At 48.6% G+C, this 20,620-nt stretch overlaps 1 protein-coding gene across 8 annotated transcripts in view; it reads right to left on the bottom strand.

The window, feature by feature from the left end:
* Window positions 1–20,620, bottom strand: part of HIPK2 (homeodomain interacting protein kinase 2) — a 175,200-nt gene that overhangs the window by 1,992 nt on the left and 152,588 nt on the right. For 4 of the 8 annotated variants that reach the window (XM_074315296.1, XM_074315297.1, XM_074315300.1 and 1 more), the window contains exons 13-15: window positions 18,663–18,907; window positions 14,524–14,684; window positions 1,610–13,444 (exon numbers count right to left, since the gene is read on the bottom strand). The exons of 1 other annotated variant lie outside the window; for it this stretch is intronic. In XM_074315296.1, the coding sequence (XP_074171397.1) occupies window positions 12,980–13,444; window positions 14,524–14,684; window positions 18,663–18,907 (871 nt within the window). In that variant the 3' untranslated portion in view covers window positions 1,610–12,979. Of the gene's footprint in view, window positions 1–1,609; window positions 13,445–14,523; window positions 14,685–18,662; window positions 18,908–20,620 lie in introns of those variants that run through there. 3 more of the 8 variants (XM_074315299.1, XM_074315302.1, XM_074315298.1) reach the window with 2 other exon arrangements.

Below are 20,620 nucleotides of genomic sequence, written 5' to 3'. Positions count from 1 at the left end.
TTTACCATAAGAAAATGCTGGAAGCCGCAGTGAGAGGAGGATGTGGATTTTTATGCTTCCTGAGGTGGCACGGTTGTGGTGTGGTGGCCAGGATGTGGGTGGGTTTTGGAGCTCACGGCTCAAGTGGGGAGTCCCAGGGAGGGTCCCCGGGAGGGTCCGCCTGACCTGGTCTGGTGAAGGCAGGGCCCGGATGCCAAGGAAAGCCGGACCTTGCTCACGGGTTGGGGGGTCTCCAGCAGCTGTGGGAGCAGAGACGTAGGTGGTTGAATCCATCTACAGCAGGTAAGTGTGGCAGGGAGCTGAGGGGACAGGGGAGAAGGTGAGTGGGGTTTAGGCTGGTTGGGAAGCCTGTGAGACCAGGAGGCGCAGAAGATACGGGGCCGGGAGGCTGGTGGTCTGAGATCCGAGGACACTGGCAGTGTAAGCTATGGTAAGAGTGCCAGGGGAGGAAATTGGGACCCTTGAGTGTTGCTGGTGAAAGTGTCAAATCGTGCAGCCATTGGGGAAAAGTTTGGCAGTTCCCTAAAAAGTTAAGAATTACCATCTAATCCAGCAATTCCACTCCTAAGTATATATCCAAAAGAATTGAAAGCAGGGACTCAGATGCTCGCATACCAGTGTAGCATTATTCACAAAAGCCAGAAGGTGGAAACAGCTCACCCACCAACAGATGAAGATAAAATGTGATACACACATACATACAATACATACAATGGAACGTCATTCAGTCTTAAAATGGGAGGAAATCCTGATTCATGCTATAACATGGATGAAACTTGAAAACATTGCTAAGTGAGATAAGCCAAAAAGGGGGCAAATACTGTATGATTCCACTCACATGAGGAGCCAGAGGAGGCAAACGCAGAGACAGAAAGTGGAGGGGCGTTTGCCAAGGGCTGGGAGCAGGGATCGCTTAATGGGTACAGAGCTTGTTTGGGATGGTGAAAGTGCTAGAAATAGCTAGTGGTGATGGCTGCACAGCACTGTGACTGTAGTTAACGCCACTAATTATACTTTACAATGGTTAAAATGGTAAATTTTGTCTATTTTACCATAAGAAAATGCTGGAAGCCGCAGTGAGAGGAGGATGTGGATTTTTATGCTTCCTGAGGTGGCACGGCTGTGGTGTGGTGGCCAGGATGTGGGTGGGTTGTGGAGCTCACGGCTCAAGTGGGGAGTCCCAGGGAGGGTCCCGGGGAGGGGCCGCCTGACCTGGTCTGGTGAGGGCAGGGCCCGGATGCCAAGGAAAGCCACACACTGCACCCGGACCTGGGAACGACGCAAAGCTCTCAGGCCAGCAGATGACAGCGAGGACGCAGGCCTCAGGGAAGGAGTTTGCAAATGGACGGGGCTGACATGGCTCAGATGAGGCAAAGGGAGCGAGGAGACGCTCCGCTGCCCAGCTGCACGGGACTTGGCAGTGAAATGATCTCTACGCCCCTTCTCTATGGCCACACATGGTCATCTTGGCAAATTTTCAATGCAGTAGCGGGTTATGAACATGTTCTGATGTAGTAAATAATTTTCGAAAGATGTCACTGGCAACAATAACCTCTTAGATCTTATAACTAGTCTGGTTCTAGAATAAATAAGTGTGCCAGGCTGAGTATACAGTGACTCCAAACAGTTTAATGTAATTCCAAGACAAAGTGTGATTACATTTCTACACATATACAATATGCATATGTGAGTTTACAAATTTTAATTAATAACTCGTTTCACCTCAGAGACCGAAAAAATGATCAAAAAGAAACTGTGAGTAACAAGCTATAACATAGTTCACCACAACGGGACCCCCCTTTCTCACCCTACAGTTAGTAATATTACAATTAAAATAACTATATTCTTCTATAATTTTTTCTGTTAAAATCATCTCATAAATTTACAATGCTATTATTAGTTTCCAAGACTAATATAAATTCACTCCATTTTTCTACAACGAAAATGATTATTAATTTAGAAGCACACGACGTCATGATGAAAAACACAAGCATTTTAGTAGCAAGGACTTGATCAGTTAAGAATTATTTTTCTTGTAAAACATTCTAAAGCCAAGTAAAATATCCATTCTTATAACATACCTATAATATGAGACTAAGGAGTAGGTTACATAGAGGTCTACGACACATTGGTTTGTCTTTTAAAAAAAAAGTAGACATTTATAAATAAAAAAGAAAAGAGGGACAATTCACATAGGAAAAAGAGGTACACGAGAAAATACTGTTGCACGCAATAATTTTCACAAAGATTAACGTGGATTAACACTTTTTATTACAGAAACCGTACAGTGAAGGAACACAACAGACCAGGGCTTTCATAGGGTTATTGAGCTGAGATGACCTGGTAGAAAGATCTAGAACGAGATGACCTTGGGGAGGGAGCCACGTCCCTTGGACTGGTGAGTGTCACCAGGTCTCCTCGTCCCTGTTCTCATTTCGGGGAGTGAGTCTTTCTATCCAGAGTGGACTAAATTCACGGGCAGTTGAAAGGTAAACATTTCTACAGATCCGTTCCCTTTCCATCCTAATGGATTCCATTTTTGGAAACGTGATATATCAGAGGCGGCAGCTCGATACATGTGGTCAAAGCAAAACAGGGTGGAAAATTCCAGTCATTCTGATTTGTTGCCTCCCTCCCGCCCTCATCTATGCCCTTGACGCTGGGGACCCAGAGGGCACAGTGGCACCTTCAGGGCCACCCGCCTCCACTGTGGTGAGGTGCGTGACAAGGTGCGCGGAGCCCCGCCTCAGGCCGGGGATGGCAGGTGCGGCCTGGGGCCGTCCCGGCTCCCCTGCTGGGCCCACTCTGATGCCGACTTCCTCCTCATCCGTAAAGCTATACTTCTCCTATCCGGAATTTGGTTTGATATATATATACACAAACATATATATCAACATCTATATCTATACAGTGATTCTACTAAACTAGACATTCTGCTGCCCCAAAGTGTGACTTCCTGGTCTACTTCATTTGGTTAAAAAGATGCACACGGAGAGGATGAGGACGTGCTCTGGGGGCCAGAAGTGATTGTGCCCTGGCAAAGCCATGGAAGAAAGTTTCAATGAGCAGTAACACGAGTGAGGAGAGTGACGGGGTGGGGAGAAACCACATGCCGTGGAGGCGGCGCCAACAGGAACACTTGCCTGGAAGGGAGCAGGGGTGAGTGGGGTGGGGGACGCTTTCTGTTCCATTCAGAAGTCACAGGAAGCTACAAAGGGTGAGCGTGGTCAAGTCACTTTTCACTTCCCAAGTTCTTCCTTATAACCTGAGCCAAACTATTAAAATAATAATAATAATATGATAACAATAAGTCCATTGCCCCTTCAACCAAGCAGGAGAATATCTAACAGGGAAGTAAGACCACCACTCACAAGGCTAAGTGGGACCTGCTTCCTGGCTCGTGAGAGCTACCTGGGAAGCCTGGGTACCTGGGCGTGGGGCTGTGGTGACAGCAGGGCAGAGGCTGAGGTGGCCACAGGGACAGTGACCCAACATAAAGAGGGGAGGCAGCTCCGGAACTGGTTGAAAAGAAACTACAGAGCAATGGCGGAGCCCTTTTCTGGATACAGTATATTTAGCTGTGTGGTTTTTTTTTAAAGCCAATTTCTATACCTCTAGTTTTTAAAAATATGGTTAAGCCCCAAAGATGAGGACATAAAATTCATTTGGTTAATTACAGCAAAGGAGAAAACCAATCAGAGGAAAGCAGGAATTAGGAGGGGCGAGATGAAAAATATTTTACAGTAACATTTCTAACAAAAAACTGTAATAAAAACAGACTACCAACAGAGTTCCCAGGGAAAAGGAAACGCATTTAAAAACAAAACAAAACCAACAATGCACAAACAGTTCCCTGGTCCCAGGTATTTTGCAGTTTTCAAGGTCTCATCTGCTAAAGGGATGCCCTTTAGCCGGTCCTCCTCACAAAACAAAAAATGAACCAAAACTCTTAGGGGAACCCGCGTTTTCCAGCCTGTTCCTGCATGGCAGGGGGCCCTCCCTCTGAAACGTCTCTCTTGCCGTTACAATTACGGTCTTCACTTTGATGGGTCTCAAAGGCCCCGGCTGCCTCTCAGTTCCCCAGCACCCCCTCCTCAGCAGCACTTACAATCTCTAGGAAGGAATGGCGCCCCCCCCCCCCCCCCCCCCGCCACTGACCTAGGCTTCAAATCTAAGTTTGACACAGTGTAGAAAGTAAACACATCCTTTTGCATTTATTTTGTTTTAAAGGAGCAAAGGAATAAATGACAGCAGATATATGGAAAACCTAGCCAATGAATATGGGCGTAGGGGTGTGTGACTCTCTCCTGCAAAACACAGATCAGAATACTGCCAGGGGGCCCAGAAACAGCCGCCAGGGGGCCCAGAAACATTCCGGGCCACCTGAATCCCAGTGTCTCCTACTGCCTAGTGATTGGAAGTCAGTGGATCAGTTAATAAGTTAAACATTCAAATCAGGACAAAAATCAACGAACCAGGTATCTGTTCTCTCTGCCTCTTCCAAGATGTCAAAGAGAAGGCTTTGAAGACAAGTGTTGATACAACATGGCATGAGGTCTTCGCATCTGGCCCAGGCTGTGGACTTAACCTGGAAATCCTTTCACATTCTTTCGAGTTCACATGGAAAGCAATGACATGGCGGGAAATGCTGGTGTTGGGCTACACAACACAACAGTATGCGTAGAACATACCTGCCTTGGGGGCACATGGCCTCCAACTAAAGAGGCAATTGCTGGGGTTTGAATATGTCCGCTATAAACAGAAATTTTCTTCAAAAAGTACCAGTTTAAATGTAAACTATAAAACACTTTAACTATAAAATGTAGCCAGAAATATGCTTAAGTATCCACAGTCAATTATTTAGTTTACGCATTTAAAATGTGACTCTCTCGGTATTTTAGAAGGCTAACAGCATTTTACAGTAGCTAAAAACATATATACTTAACATGTACATTTGAATATCACATTTGATTATAACACACAAAGTATAATCTCTGCCTTGGTTTAATGTTTGTTGTAAGATTAGCTATTTCAGAATTCGCTTAAGCAACAGTGACCAGAGTGTGCATTAATCATTTTCAGCCCACACGGAGTTCATAGTCTGTTAAATCCCAAGATCAAGCTGGCTACATGATTTCAAAAAAGGCTAAAACCAGGATGAATGCCCACATTTGAGGTAATTATTGCCATTAGGTCACAGTTTGTGTAAGATAATGTATCTAAAATCTTCTTTAAAAAAATCTGTAGGTGTTCTGTCAGAATTCCAGAACATCTATTGAAACCAACCAGGATCTCAAATTCTGATTAGTTGGGTTTGCTTCCAATGGAGTTCAAGTTCTAGAAGGTTCTAGAACTTGTGTAAACTACCTAAGAATTTAGGTAAACAAGCCTAGAGCCAGTCACTAAAGACATTTTAAAAATAAAACAGAAACCAAAAAAAAAAAAAAAAAATCCATCCAAAACAACCAAGGAGATGCTTCATAACAAATAAGAGTTTTCTAAAAAATTAAAAATCTAGTCCTAAGCATTTCTAAATTCTGTCACCTTTCAACCATAATAAAGGTGCTTCTGTTACTATTAATTACTATTAATCCCATACGTCAGCAAGAGACTTTCCCTCCTTATGTCTTAAAAGTTGGCTGGTTTCCTCAGTTTACACAACTATTGCTTTCCATTTCTTTGAGAAGCCTATCTCAAGAGAAAACTTGGTTTTGTTCCTCTTTCTAAAAGTCATCTTGTCTTTCTCCTCCTTTTTTTAAATTTTATTTTAAACACAAAGAAAAAGGTTCCTGGACACCAGACCCACACACGGTATTTACAAATTTGGTGTGAATCCCGCACCTGGTTCTACCCAGAGCTGAAGAGTGGATCAATTACAGAGACCAGAGTTGTTATGATATTTATCAGTGCAGTAAAAAATAGCATTTAGAAAAAAATATATACCTTTAGTATTGCCTTTTCTAGAATTAACTATAAGCAAGAAAAGAATTACTTTTTTTTTTAAAGAAGAAAACACTTTTTTTTTCCTTCACTCTCGTAAGAGTCTGTTAGCAGCACTACTAAAGCTAGCTGGTACACTGGAAAGGAATCTAAAATGATTTCTACTATGAACTAGAAGAAACTCCTACGATTTTCTCTAACAAGTCAAACTAATTCTGCCCCTTCTGCTTGTACCCAATTCAGGACTCCCTCTGCTCACACACCTTGTGGCAAGTTCCACGCACGGGCAGGGATGGCGCAGGGTCACATTCCTCCAAGGCCTCTCTTTGTATCTACGTGGCGAGCGGCTCTGAGCTCCGTTCTGAAGCTGGGCAGACCCAGCTTCGAGGCCTGGCTCCCTTACTAGCTGCGTGCCCCTGGGCAGGTTACCAGCTCTCCAAGCCAGCTGCCTCATCTGCAAGAGACTAATATTGCTGATTTCACAGGGTTATTATGAAGACTAAATTAAACAAGATCGTCAGTGGGCAACTTTTAGCACCGTGTTTGGTACACAGTCAAGGGAGTATCGTTAAATGGTTTGTCAGAAACAGGAGGCCATGCATTGCTAATTAAGAGAAACAAAAGCGTATCTCAGTGAAGGCCTCATTAACAAAAATTTCACTGGAAATGTGGAGATTTCGGACCGCCATTATGTTTTCTTTCCTTGAACACATGCTACTCTCTTAGGGCGTCAGCTTCCTCATCATAAATGGGGTGACTCTGAGGGCTCCATGAAATCACCCTCACACAGGGCTTGGCGTATCAAAAGCATTCAACAAATGTTGGCTGTCACTTACTTGAGGGACTCTGCAAGTTTCACCAAATAAGAGATAGTCAACATAATGTTTGAATGCAGGGTCTGAGCTAAGGGGCGCTCAAAGGCTTGTGGGAGTCGAGCTGGGGGCCTCAGGGAGATCCCGCTGGTACAGGTATCCTGAGAAAGTGTGCCCTGCCGAGGGTAACTTCTTTGGAAACTCTCAGAGTCTGAAGGGAAAGACTGGCTTGGAGCTGGCTCTCTTGAACTTCTGGAAGCTGCAAGCAGGATGTTGAGAAACCTCTACAGGTTGGGTTACTCTACTGAGCAGTGGCACCAAAAGCCTTTGAAAGATTTCTATTGCATTTAAATGTCATTTCACCACCTTCAATTCTCTAGTAGCCCGACTAAGATTTTACAGCGTCTAGTGGATGGAGATTAGACGGCAGCAAAGTGGAAAAGCACTGACACCCCAGCCCAGCTCCAGCATGAACCTGAACGCGACGCAGCCAAACTTCATGGCAGGTCTGCTTCGGTCACACCCGTGCTGACACCAGACCTGTTAAGCTCACACAGTGTGCCCACTCTCCCAATAGCAGCCGTGCTAGGGTGACTGGTCTCCACTTCTCTTAAAAGATGAGTACAGTTTTGAAATAAATGCAAAAAACAAACAAACAATGCAAGTCAGGATAAAGAGGAGAGGGTAAGTGGAAATGCATCACTGACGATGTCATTGTTGCCCAGAAAGGAGAGAGGAATGATGCCATTTTGTCCGTATTTGGAGGTGTCTTTGAAAAGGGTTCTTTGGCTAAAGAAAGGAACAGCTTCACCTTCCTTTCCAATTTGGTAAGGACATCTCTGGCCTGCTCAATTTGGAGGGTTCCCCATCTGAACTCTGTAAGATTCACCAGAAAGAAAAGACAGAGACAGGCCAGAAGCATGCAAAGGCCCTGGGGCTGGAATGTGTCATGGCAAAATCGCTTACGCAGGCCTTGTGAAGTCCCAGATGAGGCCTGCGGAAGGAATCCTTGCCTCTCTGTTGAATTCTCTCTGCTACTTGAGGGCTCCTGGTTATTTTCTTCTGTCCTAGCAGCTACTGGGCAGGCCAGCAAGAGCCCCACAGCCCACCTTGGCCCCGGCACCAGACAGAGAATCTGGAATGAAAGCTGTCTGCCTGTGGATGCATCTCGTTTCATCAACCACAGCCCATCAGTTATAGCGCCTTAAGCCTCCTCACGTCCTTCCTCCGGTTTCCAAGAAAGTCTGCTCCACTCACTCACACACACTCACACAACTCCAAATCCTCCACCACAAGCTTGTTCAAAAATGAGTGTTTGCAATTCTAAAGGTCCGGTCAAGGCAAATCAGCCTGTTAGCAGCTGTCTACTCTCGCCTTCCCTTCCTCACATCCAACAATCTGGTGTCTGGGCGGGTTGAGTCTTCCAGGGTGAAGAGGACAAAGCCAGCTGGCTCCCACAGCCTGCAAGCCACTCAGCCGCCAGGAAGGCCAGACTGCAAATCCAGTCCAGGAGACAACCGTCGGTTTGCCTCACCCCTTCTTTTCCCTCTGAATTCGATCAGCCACATGCCCCACTTCACAGTAATAACTGGCATCAAGCCTCAGACTCTCCCACCCATCGGCCTGCTCACCCCTTCCCTTGGAAACAGCTAAAACGTCATGAAAGAGGCCCTGAGCGCAGAGACACGGGTGCAAACACCCAGACGGGTCAGCACCGACCCACCGAGCAGAAGCATATCAACCTGTGGTTCCTCAGGCTTCAAACTGCACGGTTCTCCTTGACCTGTCCTTGGAAATCTTCCCCTTACTCTAACGATGTTTCTTCAGCAAAGAAGGATGGATGGCGCCAATTAAAGAACAGATGCTGTTCTAGGTTATTTGAGGGCTAAATAAGGATTCGGTTGGCATCCCTCTACTTGAGAGCTTGGTTCTAGGGACGGGCAGCCTTTTATTCTGAGGTAGAGGACAGGATGGCAGATTCGGGCAAGTGCTAACGGAGCACATGCTGGGGCCGGCCTGTCTCACTGGGGGCTTCAGATCCCACAGCTCTGTGCTTGGGACTGGAAGAGGGAGGCAGGTGGGGACGAGGGGAGGGCACACTAATGTTGGCTGAGTGTCTGCGGACTGGCTACCGCGTGACATCTCCCTCTGTAAGCTGCTGCTTCCCTTTCAGTGGAGCCAGCCATTTCAAGCCTTTCTTCAGCCAGGCCCGTGGTTTCTGGGTTCGGTGGGCAGCGTGTGGGTACCTCAAGCTGGTTTAAAGTCCATCACACAAAGTGCAATGCACCGAGGGGTGCAGTCAGAGCCCAGTGGGGATGGCCATGAAGGCCCTGCTGTGCCCCTTCCTGGCCAATGATTTCAGGGGGGGCTGTGGCCCGCAGTATCTGGGGAGCTGCTAGACTTTGTCAGTGTCCTCTGGCCTCCTACCATCAGTTTGCCTTTTTTAGGCTCTTTAGTTTGTCCCTAGAATTGTGTGCCAAGAAGATGCACTGGGGGCAAGGGAGAGACAGAAGAAGTGTGGTTAGTGAGAGGAAGGAGGCCAAGTGAGGCTGAAATTTCTCAGGGGACGGTACCACCTGCCTGGTACGCTTACATCAGCTCATTACACCCAGTGGTTTCTAGGAGGGGACAACTGTCTCTACTCTGAAGGATGTAAGCCACACTCCTGGTGCATTATGGGAAATGGGAGGACATTTGGGAAACGAGCTGGGTCAGCTCTGGGGAGCGGGTTGTTTTTGTTTTGCTTGTCACGTAAATAGCCGATGTGAGGCAGGTCAAGGGTCTAGTTAGCAGATTTCAGAAGCAAGGAGAGCACAGGGAATGTGTGAGAAAAGCATGGCAGCCCGTGAGATGCATCCTCCGACCTCTTTCCAGGCCACTGAGAATCTAGAAACGTACAATATTGGTCGTGCCCGTGTTGTCTGTACAGAGACAAAGGCTTTGATTTTTCCAAACGTTTGCTCTGTGCCAGATCTTTCTTGACAGCTCTTAATGGAATAGAGATGACAGAAACAATTTTCCTAATTCCTGGGTCTTTCCTTTTTTCTGTCTGACAAAACTGGACATCCGTATGTCCCTTCTGTCTACTCACAGACTCACAGATATAATAATAAGTTTAAATATTAAAGAGAAAACACAAAGATACACGGAATAAATGTGCATTTCAAACTCCACCTAAAATATCCACATGATGCTAATAATGAAAATAATCACAATGCTACGAACCAAAATAATTAGTCCAATAATATTATGTTTATGAGCAGCATGGAACTTTCATTCCTGATCTGGAAGGGAAGGAAAGAAAATGTCAGGTAAAAGAGTGAGACTTCCAACTTAGTAGACAAAATCGTTTTCTTTAAAATGGAAGGCTATGTTTGTTGTCTTTCCCCGTAAAAGGGCAGATGTAGAAAGGGCCAGAAGTGAACTGTGTGCCAGTGGATCCAGGATGCCACCCACTAAGGCAAACAGAGGCTCATTTGCAGCCAAGACGTGTGTAACTGGGCATGAGGTCTGTTGGGCTCTGCTGCCATCTGGCTGCCCAAAGTCCGGGGCGGACGGGTTTTCTAGGCTGATGTGGCCCCAGGAGGACTCCGGCTCCTGTGTCCTCCACTTGACCCCCCACCCTCTCTGGACTGGCCATCTTACTGCTGTCTCAGAACGATGGCACTTCCCCACCTCCAGATACAGACTATGGATCGTGGCACCACGAGAAGGGCATCTCGTCCCATCGCATCCCACTGGGTACTGGGGGGGCCGCCTCGAGTGGGTCATGGTGTCCTTCCCTCCAGCCTAAGGCCTGGACTAAGCTGGTTCCAGTTTGGGGACTGATTTCTTTGTAAGATAAGTAGAACTTAGGGTTGGGGAGGGGAAATTTCCAGAGTTATTTCACATTTCACAGCTAAGAGCTAAGGAAACGGTTTGGCTTCCTCACTGAATTAGATCGGGTATCGCTATAAAAACACCTTTCACAGTAAATCATTAAGGGAGGCTGTGGAGTGAGGAAGGGAGCGGGGAGATGAGGTGGAGTGCCGAAATTGGGAGCCACCTCTTTGCACTCTGGATATTTGGCTTTGGGGTTAGTTAAGTACTCAGCATTGAGAGTCAAACAATTAGGACCACCGTTTAAAGCCCCTTCTATGATCAGATAGTCTCCCAACCATCATGTGTGTTAAGCGCAATTTACTGTGAATGGAGACACCCTCCACCCAGCAGGTTCAAAGCCTGAGAAAACTCCCAGAATGTATCAGTGGTGAGAGAGGGCAAAGGGCGTATTTCTTTGGAAATGTAACTGGCGGTGGGAGAGTTTTTCAAGGTGCAGTGTAAGACCCCCAATCACCCTCATAAGTGTCCCTCCAACCTTCTGCCCAGCAGAGCCCTTGAAAACCAAAACAAAGTCATGTCGTGAGTAGACATGGGTAATGTGAGGAAAGACTCTGCAGTGACCAAGGGCTGATGGTATATATGGAGGTAAGGATCCAGCAAGACCGCGAGAGCGACACACAGCCAAGGAACCAGAGGAGAGAGGGGCAGGGCTGACAGTGACACATGGGGCGAGTCTGAGAACATGGGGCTGGGGACCAGGCCTCCTCTCCAGCCCCCGGACAGCAACAGGAAGGGTGTGCCCGGCCTGGAGGCTGGAGGCGGCCTTGTCTCCTCTGTCCCTTCCACACCAGGAGGCCACCTGTCTACGCCAGCGTTCCTAACACTGAGAGGGGACCTCTGGTTCCACAATTGGCAGAGCCGACCGCACCGGTAGAACTGGGGGCACAGTGTGGTGAGGGTGCGGGGTGGGGAGTCTCTCTTGCTCTGTCTCCAAAAAAAGTTAACTGAAACCGTCATCGCCATCAGGTTCAACCCCGACCATCCATCCGTCATGTCCCTCTCAAGACCCGTGGGCTCTCCTAGCCCTGCCAGCTCCCTGATAGCCTTCTGTAGCAAACGGCCCAAGAAAGACAACAGGGATTGAAACAAAATGAACTTAAAATTAAAAAAAGAAAAAGAAAACAGGAAAGACCAGAATAAAATGTTACAACAGCACAAAGGAAGAGCCGAGAGGCTCCGACTCGCTTCCATCAGCTTCTTGGAGTACCATGGAAGTAAACCCTCACGCGCGTCTGTCGTCGGTAAGGCACTAGGAGGGAATGGTGTAGAGTCAAGAGTGCGGCAGCGTGCCCAGGGACACAGGGAGGGCGGCGGCCACACGCGCTCGCTCACGCGCACACGCCTGGACCACCACATTGGTTACTTGCCTATGTTCTATCACTTTTTTTTTTTTTTTTGTGCAATTACACTGAGGAATAGTCTATTGGTATCACTGGAGTTGAACACAAAGCAGAAAACAAGGGTGCAGAGTGCTACATTCCACTAGGGTGTCAGCAATGACCGTGAGCCCTACACTACGTGACTAGGGATTGGTTCCAAGAGAAAATAAACCTTCAGAAAAGAAAAAAACCCCTCAAGTTTGCAACACACGTTATTAATGACATTTGAGGCATAACATTGCTTAGGGATTTATCCAGAGAACTCAGAAAGAGAAAATGTGCCCTCTTGGGGGGCTGGGGTGGAGGGGAAGTCTTCCTTCAGCCTGGCCACCCCCCATCAGTCCTGGTGAATGAGCCAGAACTATGCTTTTCCAACCCCAGAACAACCCCCAAATATCAGACCCCTCAGGCCACGGCTTGAGTTTTTAGAGAGCTGCTGACCCTTTTGAGTTCTGGAAAAATCCCTAATTCTTACGTTCAATAATTAAAAATCTATTGGATTTCATATCAGGTGTCCCCTGACAGCAAATTCTTAAATGTCACTTGCTGCCATATGAAAATAATCTTTGAAAAGTTCATAAAGTTCTTCAAAAACTGGGGCCCCCCCACTTCCAGAATCTTCCGTTGCTCTCTTCTTCTCCTTTCCAGTTTGGTGCAGAATGGGTTCGTGAGCTGTGTTTTTTTGTTACTGACGTTTTCTTTTTTTTCTTTTTCTTTTTAAAAATAAAAAGCATAGATTCCCCTCCCCCCCAATCCCTTCCTTTTTAAAATGTTCTCTGCTCTAAGTCCTCCCACTTCCTAGTTCAAGTTTCATTTGCGTCCCGTCCCTGCCCCGTTCCCCCTCCCCTGCCCCATTTGCATTGTTTCTGTGCGGCATCTTCAGTATAAAAAGCCCAGCTCCCACGAGGTCCCTCCTCCCCCCCTCCCCTCGGCCGTCCTCCCCTCCCTCCCCTCCCGTTCCAGTGTTTATATGTAAGGGTACTGGTTGACCTTGGCGGGGCTCAGTGGGTATCCAGTGTAGACAGTGGAGGCCGGAGAGGCGCTGATGTAGGTCTGGTGGGCAAACTGGGCTGGATACTGACTCGGGTGGATGGTGGGCGAGGGCAGCACCCGGGGGCCCATGCTCACAGGGACCTGGTGGACGATGCTGGCCGGGTAGGCAGTGTGCTGCACAGTGTGACGCGCCGAGCCTTGGGAGGCCACCAGGTGGGCCACGGTGCCGGTGGAGCCCAGGGCCGCGGGCGCCGTGTAGGTGTAAAGGTGGGGCTGGGTGGGGAGGTGGGCGGCAGCGGCAGCCAGGTGGGGGTGCACAGTGCCGTGGCTGGGGCTGTTGTGTGGGAAGGAGTACGGAGCCTGGGCCATTGTGGGCGTGATGTAGGCCTGCTGCCGTCGGTGGCTCCCGGTGCGGTCCGCGGTGATGTGCTGCTGAGCCTGGAGAAGGAGAGGCACCAGGACAGGGCTGCACTGGGGGCTGGACACACGGGGGAGGGGGCAGCGAGGAGCAGGGAGCAGGGAGAACGGGGGAGGAGAGAGGAGAAGCAGGAGGAGGGGAGGGAGGAGGGAGAGGATGCCAGAAGCGGTGGGAGTGACACACGATGCCTTCCCAGTAATGCTGGGAAGTAAAAATTAGCCTGCACGGAGAAGGGAATGCTATGCGCGACGCACAGCACCCCCCAGCTGGGTGACACACAGACAAAGCCGGCTGCGAGTTAACAGGACATGGTATGTCTCCCTAGGACAGGACACACTGCAGCGGCCAAGGGGTAAAGGAGCCCCTCTTTAAGTGATAACTGTTTTCTCTCTCACCGTGAAGTCTGTGTCTCTAAAATCGATGCCCTCAGAGACTGGGCTGTTTGAATTGGTACATATACCAGCCCTCTCTTACCTGGGGAATCTAAGTCACAATGACACAGAGACAGTCTCAGCTTACAACCCAGGTGCAGCACTTCACGTCAGGGGTTTCTGAACACAAACTTCCCCCTTATCTCATCTCTGTGGCTTCTAAGGAAACAGGCTCCTGTTTCCAGACCTGACTTGACCCTTTACATACAGGTCAGCTCTGCCCTCGGAGACTCTGCTTCATTTACTTTCCTCCTAAACGTCACCTTCTTTCTCCAAATCCCCCGACTCCTGCCCTTGGTTTGGGGCTTCGGGTGTGTGGCCTCCCTCACTGCAGGAGTCAGGAAGCCTGTGTTGTGCTGCACGCCTGTCCCTGGCGTCCTGGCCTGACTGGGTTGAGAGAGCAAGGTGGGGGCCACCCTATTTTTCAGCTCTGGCACCTTATCACTCAGTGCTCTGTCATTCTGCTTTGGGACAGCTCTCCGTGAACCAGTGATTCCAACTTCCCCAACGGTGAACCATGGAGGAAAGGAAACTGCAGAGGTCACTCAGGGCACTTCCTGCCCCCGCTAGAGGGACTGCAGCTCTGAGGGGATGGGTCTGCCACAGTGACCTTTTCTGAAGCTGGAAATGGAGGGGACGAGGTGAGACAGCCACTGGGTGGGGCCTACCTGGCTGAGGTTGAGAGGCTGCTGCTGCTGGAAATGTGGTCCTGGCCGCTGCTGCCGGTAGGCAATGGCTCCAGACGAGCTCCCTGAAGAGTGACCGCTGGTGGAGGTCACGTTGTTGGAGGACTTGGACTTGTAGGAGGACGAGTGGTGACTGGTGTTGACTGTGTGCAGAGGAGAAACAGGTCACAGATCGGTCAGGTCCTCAGCTGTGCAGAAGATACTACCCCTCTAGGGGGCAACAGTGGTCTTCCAGGAAGGAACCCATTCCTGACACTGGCCAATCACAAATCAGCCTCATCGCCCCCAGGCCCAGTTAAGATTCTGCCTTGACCATGGACTGGCCACTGGGCTCTGGATTGTTCCACTGGTTGGGAGCAAACCTTGTGGGCCTTTAGAATTACAGTCTGGTGACACTGAAAAGCACAAGGAGAGCCTAACAGAGGAAGGCAGGAGAGATCTCTGCAGCATTTCAGCGTCCCACCTAAGGTTGCAGTTGGGGGCTATCTGTTGAGATACAGAGACATAGTGACAGATACAGCAGGATAAAGATGACCGCCTCTCAAAAAAAAAACAAAAAGAAAGAAACAAAAAAAAAGACCACATATGTCTTGGAGGAAAAAAACAACTGAGATAAAATGAATAGGGTAAGAAGTTCATATTAAATGAGTCCTATGAGTCAATTTCGGTGTTAGTGATCTGTGAATACCAGCTCCCAGCTGAGTGGGACCTGTGCCTCTAGGGGGCTAAGTCAGAGGACTGCCACACACCATGTGGGACGTGGCAGAATTGGGTGCTACTGCCTCTCTAGACATCAAACATCTCTCTCCTGAAGCTCTGCCTAGTACAGATAAATGAAAACCAAGATGAAACCATCCACAGTCAACATGAAAGAGGCGTTTGTCACAGGGAACCCAGTCACCCGCCAAAACCTGCGCTGTCTTCCACAGACACCCAACTCTTAAGACTGTCCACACTCGAGGGAGCTGCCCAGAGCAGGGGTGTTCAAGAGAAGAACCGTACAGAGTCTAATGGCAAGGACAGGCACAGACGTCAAAAGACAGGTCTACTTCTCATGCTGTTCAGCAGGAAGAATTCGGATTTCCTGGGCCTGAGCATCTTCAGAAAACAGAAGCCTAACATAGTCTCAGTTAGGTACCCATGATTGCTAGTGTAAAATGGGTGAATCTGGCCATTCTTGGGGGTAGAGGATGCTAAGTATTAATATGCAGCCCACAGAATAAGGATCAGGCCTTGACAACACTGAGTTGGATCGATTCCACCACAAATCCCAGGGAGACAAAATCAAAGCCAAAGAGGAGACGCCTGAGGCTGGGGACAGCAAGGGGGAATGCTGATTAATTGTTGGAGAGTAATGTGTAAAACATGGGCTCCATAACGTTGTCTTCTCTCGGTGCTCACCTTTGTGGTTTTTGAAGACAGAAAACTGCTCTGTTCAGCCGGGCATGGCTGGTCTTCAGCTTCCTTACCTGTCTTAAACTAGGGAGGTTGAACTAGGTGGTCTTAAAAATTTCAGAAACTTTTGCCACAATGTTGTTGCCTCCCACAGAGTGGCGCCAGCAGTATGGCCGACAAAGCTCCAAGACGGAAGATTCCTACCGGGAAACCTGGCCACTCTCTCAAGCATCCTCCATCTTGCTTTAAAAGGCCAAGAGAAATTTAGCATTGGCCACTTTTTGAAAAAAAAAAAAAAAAAAAAAATCAATTCCTAGGTCTGTCATAAACCAATTCTTATATACCATTATCATGCATTTTTAAGGGATAATTATGGTTACAGAATTTCCCAGAGATGTCTTAGAACCAGGCACCCTTGATTTACAAAACTCACTGTCGCATCCTGTGGGTCTATAATCCCTGATCAGAAATTCCTGGGGTCAGACATTTTTGAAATTCAGCATTTCAGATTTCAGAAAGGTAATTTGGTACCTAGTCAATATATTAGGTTACCCCCAGCGGGCCCTCAGTACCACCCTGTCCTCAAAGACACAAATATAACTGTCACCAATATGATTACGACAAAGGCACTATGAACAGCCTCTTGCTGGTTCAGGCCAGGTTTGCTTGTTTTTGTTTTGTTTTTTTCAACCACCAACTGAGTTTGCCGTAAACTTAAAATTTGCTTTTCAGAACTTTTTTTGATTTTGGATTGCAGACAAGGGAGGAATATTTCCTTCTCTTCCGGGTCTGTAAAAGGGTTGGTTTTCCTTAAGGATTTTAACAACATAGTTTTGAGAGCATTAGTGTTATCTAAGCCAAGTAGTATGCATTTAAGGCTGCAATTTAAACTGGGGAATGAGTAGGGCTGAGGGAGAGGCAAATAAGGAGTTAAGAGGTCAATTTCCAGATTCTCAACTTTCAAATGCATCTTTTCCTACACTGATTCACTAGCACCGGGCTCCATCCCTCCCCTTTCCCACCTTCTCTCTCACATTCACACTTCTCCCATTTTACAAAAGAGCGGCTTCCAGTGTCACTGTCCTGCATGTTAATATGGTTACTGACTGCCAGACGGGATAATTCTAGAATGGATAGCTCCCAAGGGATAGGCCCTTAAGAGCAAAGCCATCTTTTCAGTAAGAAACATGGAAGGCTGCGCAGGCTTATTGTATCCAGGCTACAAACCCTTTGTAAACTCCCTACCTGATCCATCTATTCATGAGATAAAATTTAGCAGTGAGGTGGCTGTCGCAGGGAAGACTTTCTCTGACAGAGGTAAAGTGAGCTTGGGCCACCGGCTGACAACCAGGAGTGACTGCTCATAGGCAGTAAGCACATCCGTGTGTTAAAGGGGCTGAACGTGCAGCTTCCAGGTTTTGACAAATGTATGTAAAACAAATAATGGCACAATATGCAACATGACAGAAATTACATCCTTTGCAAATACTTGAACTTACAACTGTGTGATGGATGTAGTTTTAAACAGTTATTTGTGGGATACTTGAGCAGACAAGTATTGAGGGCCACTGTTCTGGGGCATCCCGTCCCCTGGGGAACACCTCTGTTTGCCTTCAGGTTCCTTTGGGCACTGCTAGAGACTGCTGCTTCCTGCCAAGGCTTCCACTAAAATACTTGCCTGGGAAAGAGAAATCCTCACGTCCCACACTATGCAGGATGGCCTATGGGCTGGACAAGTCCCCAAAGACTCCATCCTGAATTCCACTCTCTACCCTCAGGTCATCCTCAGGGGACTACCTGACTCAGCTAGGCCTAGTGGGCCTTGCCCTCGTGGGGTGGTTACCCCAAGAAGGTTCCAAGGTCTCCTGGAGCAACCTTAGGTGACACAGACGGGATGAATGAGTAATAACTCATGAATAATTACTTCTCACATCAAAACAAAATCTTTTCGGCCGTCTGTATCCCTTTCCTTCTAAATGGTGCCCGTGAGGGCACTGACTAGCTTGGATGGGCTGGTGACGGTTTGCAGCAGAAAAACAGATGTGCAGATTTCTTCTGGTTCATTCCCCAAATTCTTCCACTGGCGAGACTAAGCAAGGGAGTCACTGAGTAGATGCTACTAAATCTAGGGTGAGGCGCTAAGTGTATCTGGAAGGTTAAGTTCTCAGCCTTTCTTCTAGGGCCCAGTTTTCAGGACAAGCCCTACACAGGATGGAAGGAGTCCTAATCAAGCAACGTGTGAGGGAGAAGCACGCTTGCCATGACCTGTCCTCCCAACAGTGACTTCCAAGGAGATGCAAGAAGAGCCTGTTTCACCATCACTGACGGAGACTCGAAGAAGGTTCTTCCTACACAGGCAGCACCCCCACTTCCCCCGGGCCTCTTGGAAGGAGTGAGGCCAGAAGTTGGCCAGGAACTCCCCACACTAGGTATCTTTCCAGATCGGCGGATAAGGACCTGGGTGCCTTTTATTTTACATAGTCAACCAGGTCAGAGGGAGAGCCACTGTAAAGGCAGTGAGGTGTTAGTCACAGAATTAAACTATGAAAATGCTGCTCGTACGGTGTGATGCTAAGCAGAGTCCTACCTTGGCCACCTGAACAGAATCCTTGGTGAGGATCTGCCATAACCTGGCACTTAGCTCTCATGTAACACAACCGGTAACAGCAGAATGCAAGAAAACCAGTCTCCAGACACGTTGCTGACCTGTCCACGCCCCGAATTACCTGGCACCAGGCTGTCACATTCCACCAACACTTCGCTGGCCTGGGTTTTCAGGGGTGGCACGATGATGGTTCGGGGGTTCCCCGTGCAGTGATTCTCCAGGCCCCCCTTGGTGTCGAAGGTGGTGGTGGCGTGACCAGTGCGGTGCTGCACGGCATACGGGCTGGTGGTGCTGGAGGAGTCGGAGTACGGAGAGTCGTGGACTGTGACACAGCTGATGACGTTTTTCCTCTGCTTGGAGACAGTGCTGAAAACGGACAGGAGAAGACACAACCATGAGAAACGAGACAGCAAACCCGCCGCTCGGAGCAGTCATGCGGGGCGGGGAGGGAAGCAGAGCGAGAGAAGGGGGCAGGAATGTAACTTCTGCCCTCATTCTGTTACCCTAACAGGGAGGAAGGGCACACATGTGTCACCTGCCTAACGGATCGTGGGGGATATATGAAGACATGAGAAAGGGCTGGAGTTGGGCCTACAGGCACTTCTGGAAACCGGGGAGTGAGATATTTCTGGGTGGGCCTGGCCTCTCCCCTGCAACAGCAGCGCTCAGAACTGCAGGGCAAGCACCTGTAGCCCAGACTGGGGTGGCCATGCATGTGAGCAAACAGAGAGCCCAGCAAGACCCAGGCCACCTGAGCTCCTGGTTCAGGAGACCACCACCGCTGGGAAGGGAACGGCACAAGCTTAGGCTTGGGGCCTGGGAGACCGAGCAAACTTAGGCAGGACGGAATGGAACATCCGAAAGGAAGCAGGACACAGAGATGCGGATGGAAGCAACGTGAGGTTCGGAGAAGGCTGATTCCCACAGTGCAGTTCAGACACGCTGAGACTCGACACCCTCGGCCACCTTTCTGCTGTGAGGGTGCTGTGTGGGGTGACCTTGTGGCACAGGCCACCCAGGACCTCTGAGAGGCCCCTTCGGAGGGGAGGGGAGGCCCCTCGGATCAGGGAGGTGACAGCACTGCATGTGGATGGGTCTGAGGTGCCACCGGGACGTTGCCTACGCGACAGCTGCTCTGGACCCTGGGGACCCTGGTCTGTTGCACCCTGTGTCTGAAACTTAATGTGCCAACAGGGAGGAACGAGCTCGGGATGGCTCTTGGCCACAGGACATTTTATTCCCCCTGAGATATTTATGTTTGTGCGGTTACTCTGAGAACCAATTCTATCTGCCTCCAAGCTCCGTGAGAGGCTGGTAGGATGATGGGTATGAAATGTGTTCCTTATTGTGAAGGTTTAAAAAATGGATTTTCATCTATTTTTGTATATTGATCATCTATTTTTAAGCAACACTGATTGCCTACATGAGATGGTCAGTTTCCACCTAATTTGCTAAGAGAAGGAGCCGGTATTTATAGAGGCCTAATGGGGACACGACAATCCCCGAGGTGTCTTGGCCAAGGTCACACGGCCAGTCACAGGCCAGGTTCTCTCCAAGGTCGATCTTTGCCTCCTAAGGGCGGCAGAGAAGTGCGCAAACTCAGGAGCCCCAGGCAGCTGGGCAGAAGGTGAGTGAAGGACAGCAGGGCTGCTCCCCGACGGGAGGCTGGGGGCGCTGGGCGGCGAGTCCACAGGTCAGGTCTCCTGCTCCGCTGACACCGGGGCTGGGTAATTCCCCTCGGGGCTGCACATTCTGTCCCCCTGGCTCAGGGTAGAAAGGCCCCTCCCTAACTGTGTCTGGGTAAGAACATGGGCCCTGCAGCCAGATGTCAAACGTCAGCATTTGCTGGTGATGTGGCCTTGGGAAGCTATTCACCCTGAGTGGCTCAGTGTCCTCATCAGTAAAATGTGGATAATAATAGTAGCTATATCATAGGCTTGTTTTGAGAATTAAGTTAGAAAATACATGAGAAGTGTTTTGCATAGTGTATGACATATAGTAAGTATTCTACAAAAATTAGCTATTAGTATTATTATTATTGTATTTACCTTATTTAACATGTGAAAATAGGTTTACAAA

This window comes from Rhinolophus sinicus, linkage group LG11 (genome assembly GCF_036562045.2).
Source record: "Rhinolophus sinicus isolate RSC01 linkage group LG11, ASM3656204v1, whole genome shotgun sequence".
NCBI lineage: Eukaryota > Metazoa > Chordata > Mammalia > Chiroptera > Rhinolophidae > Rhinolophus > Rhinolophus sinicus.
This window is presented reverse-complemented; position numbering and strand designations above follow the sequence as displayed.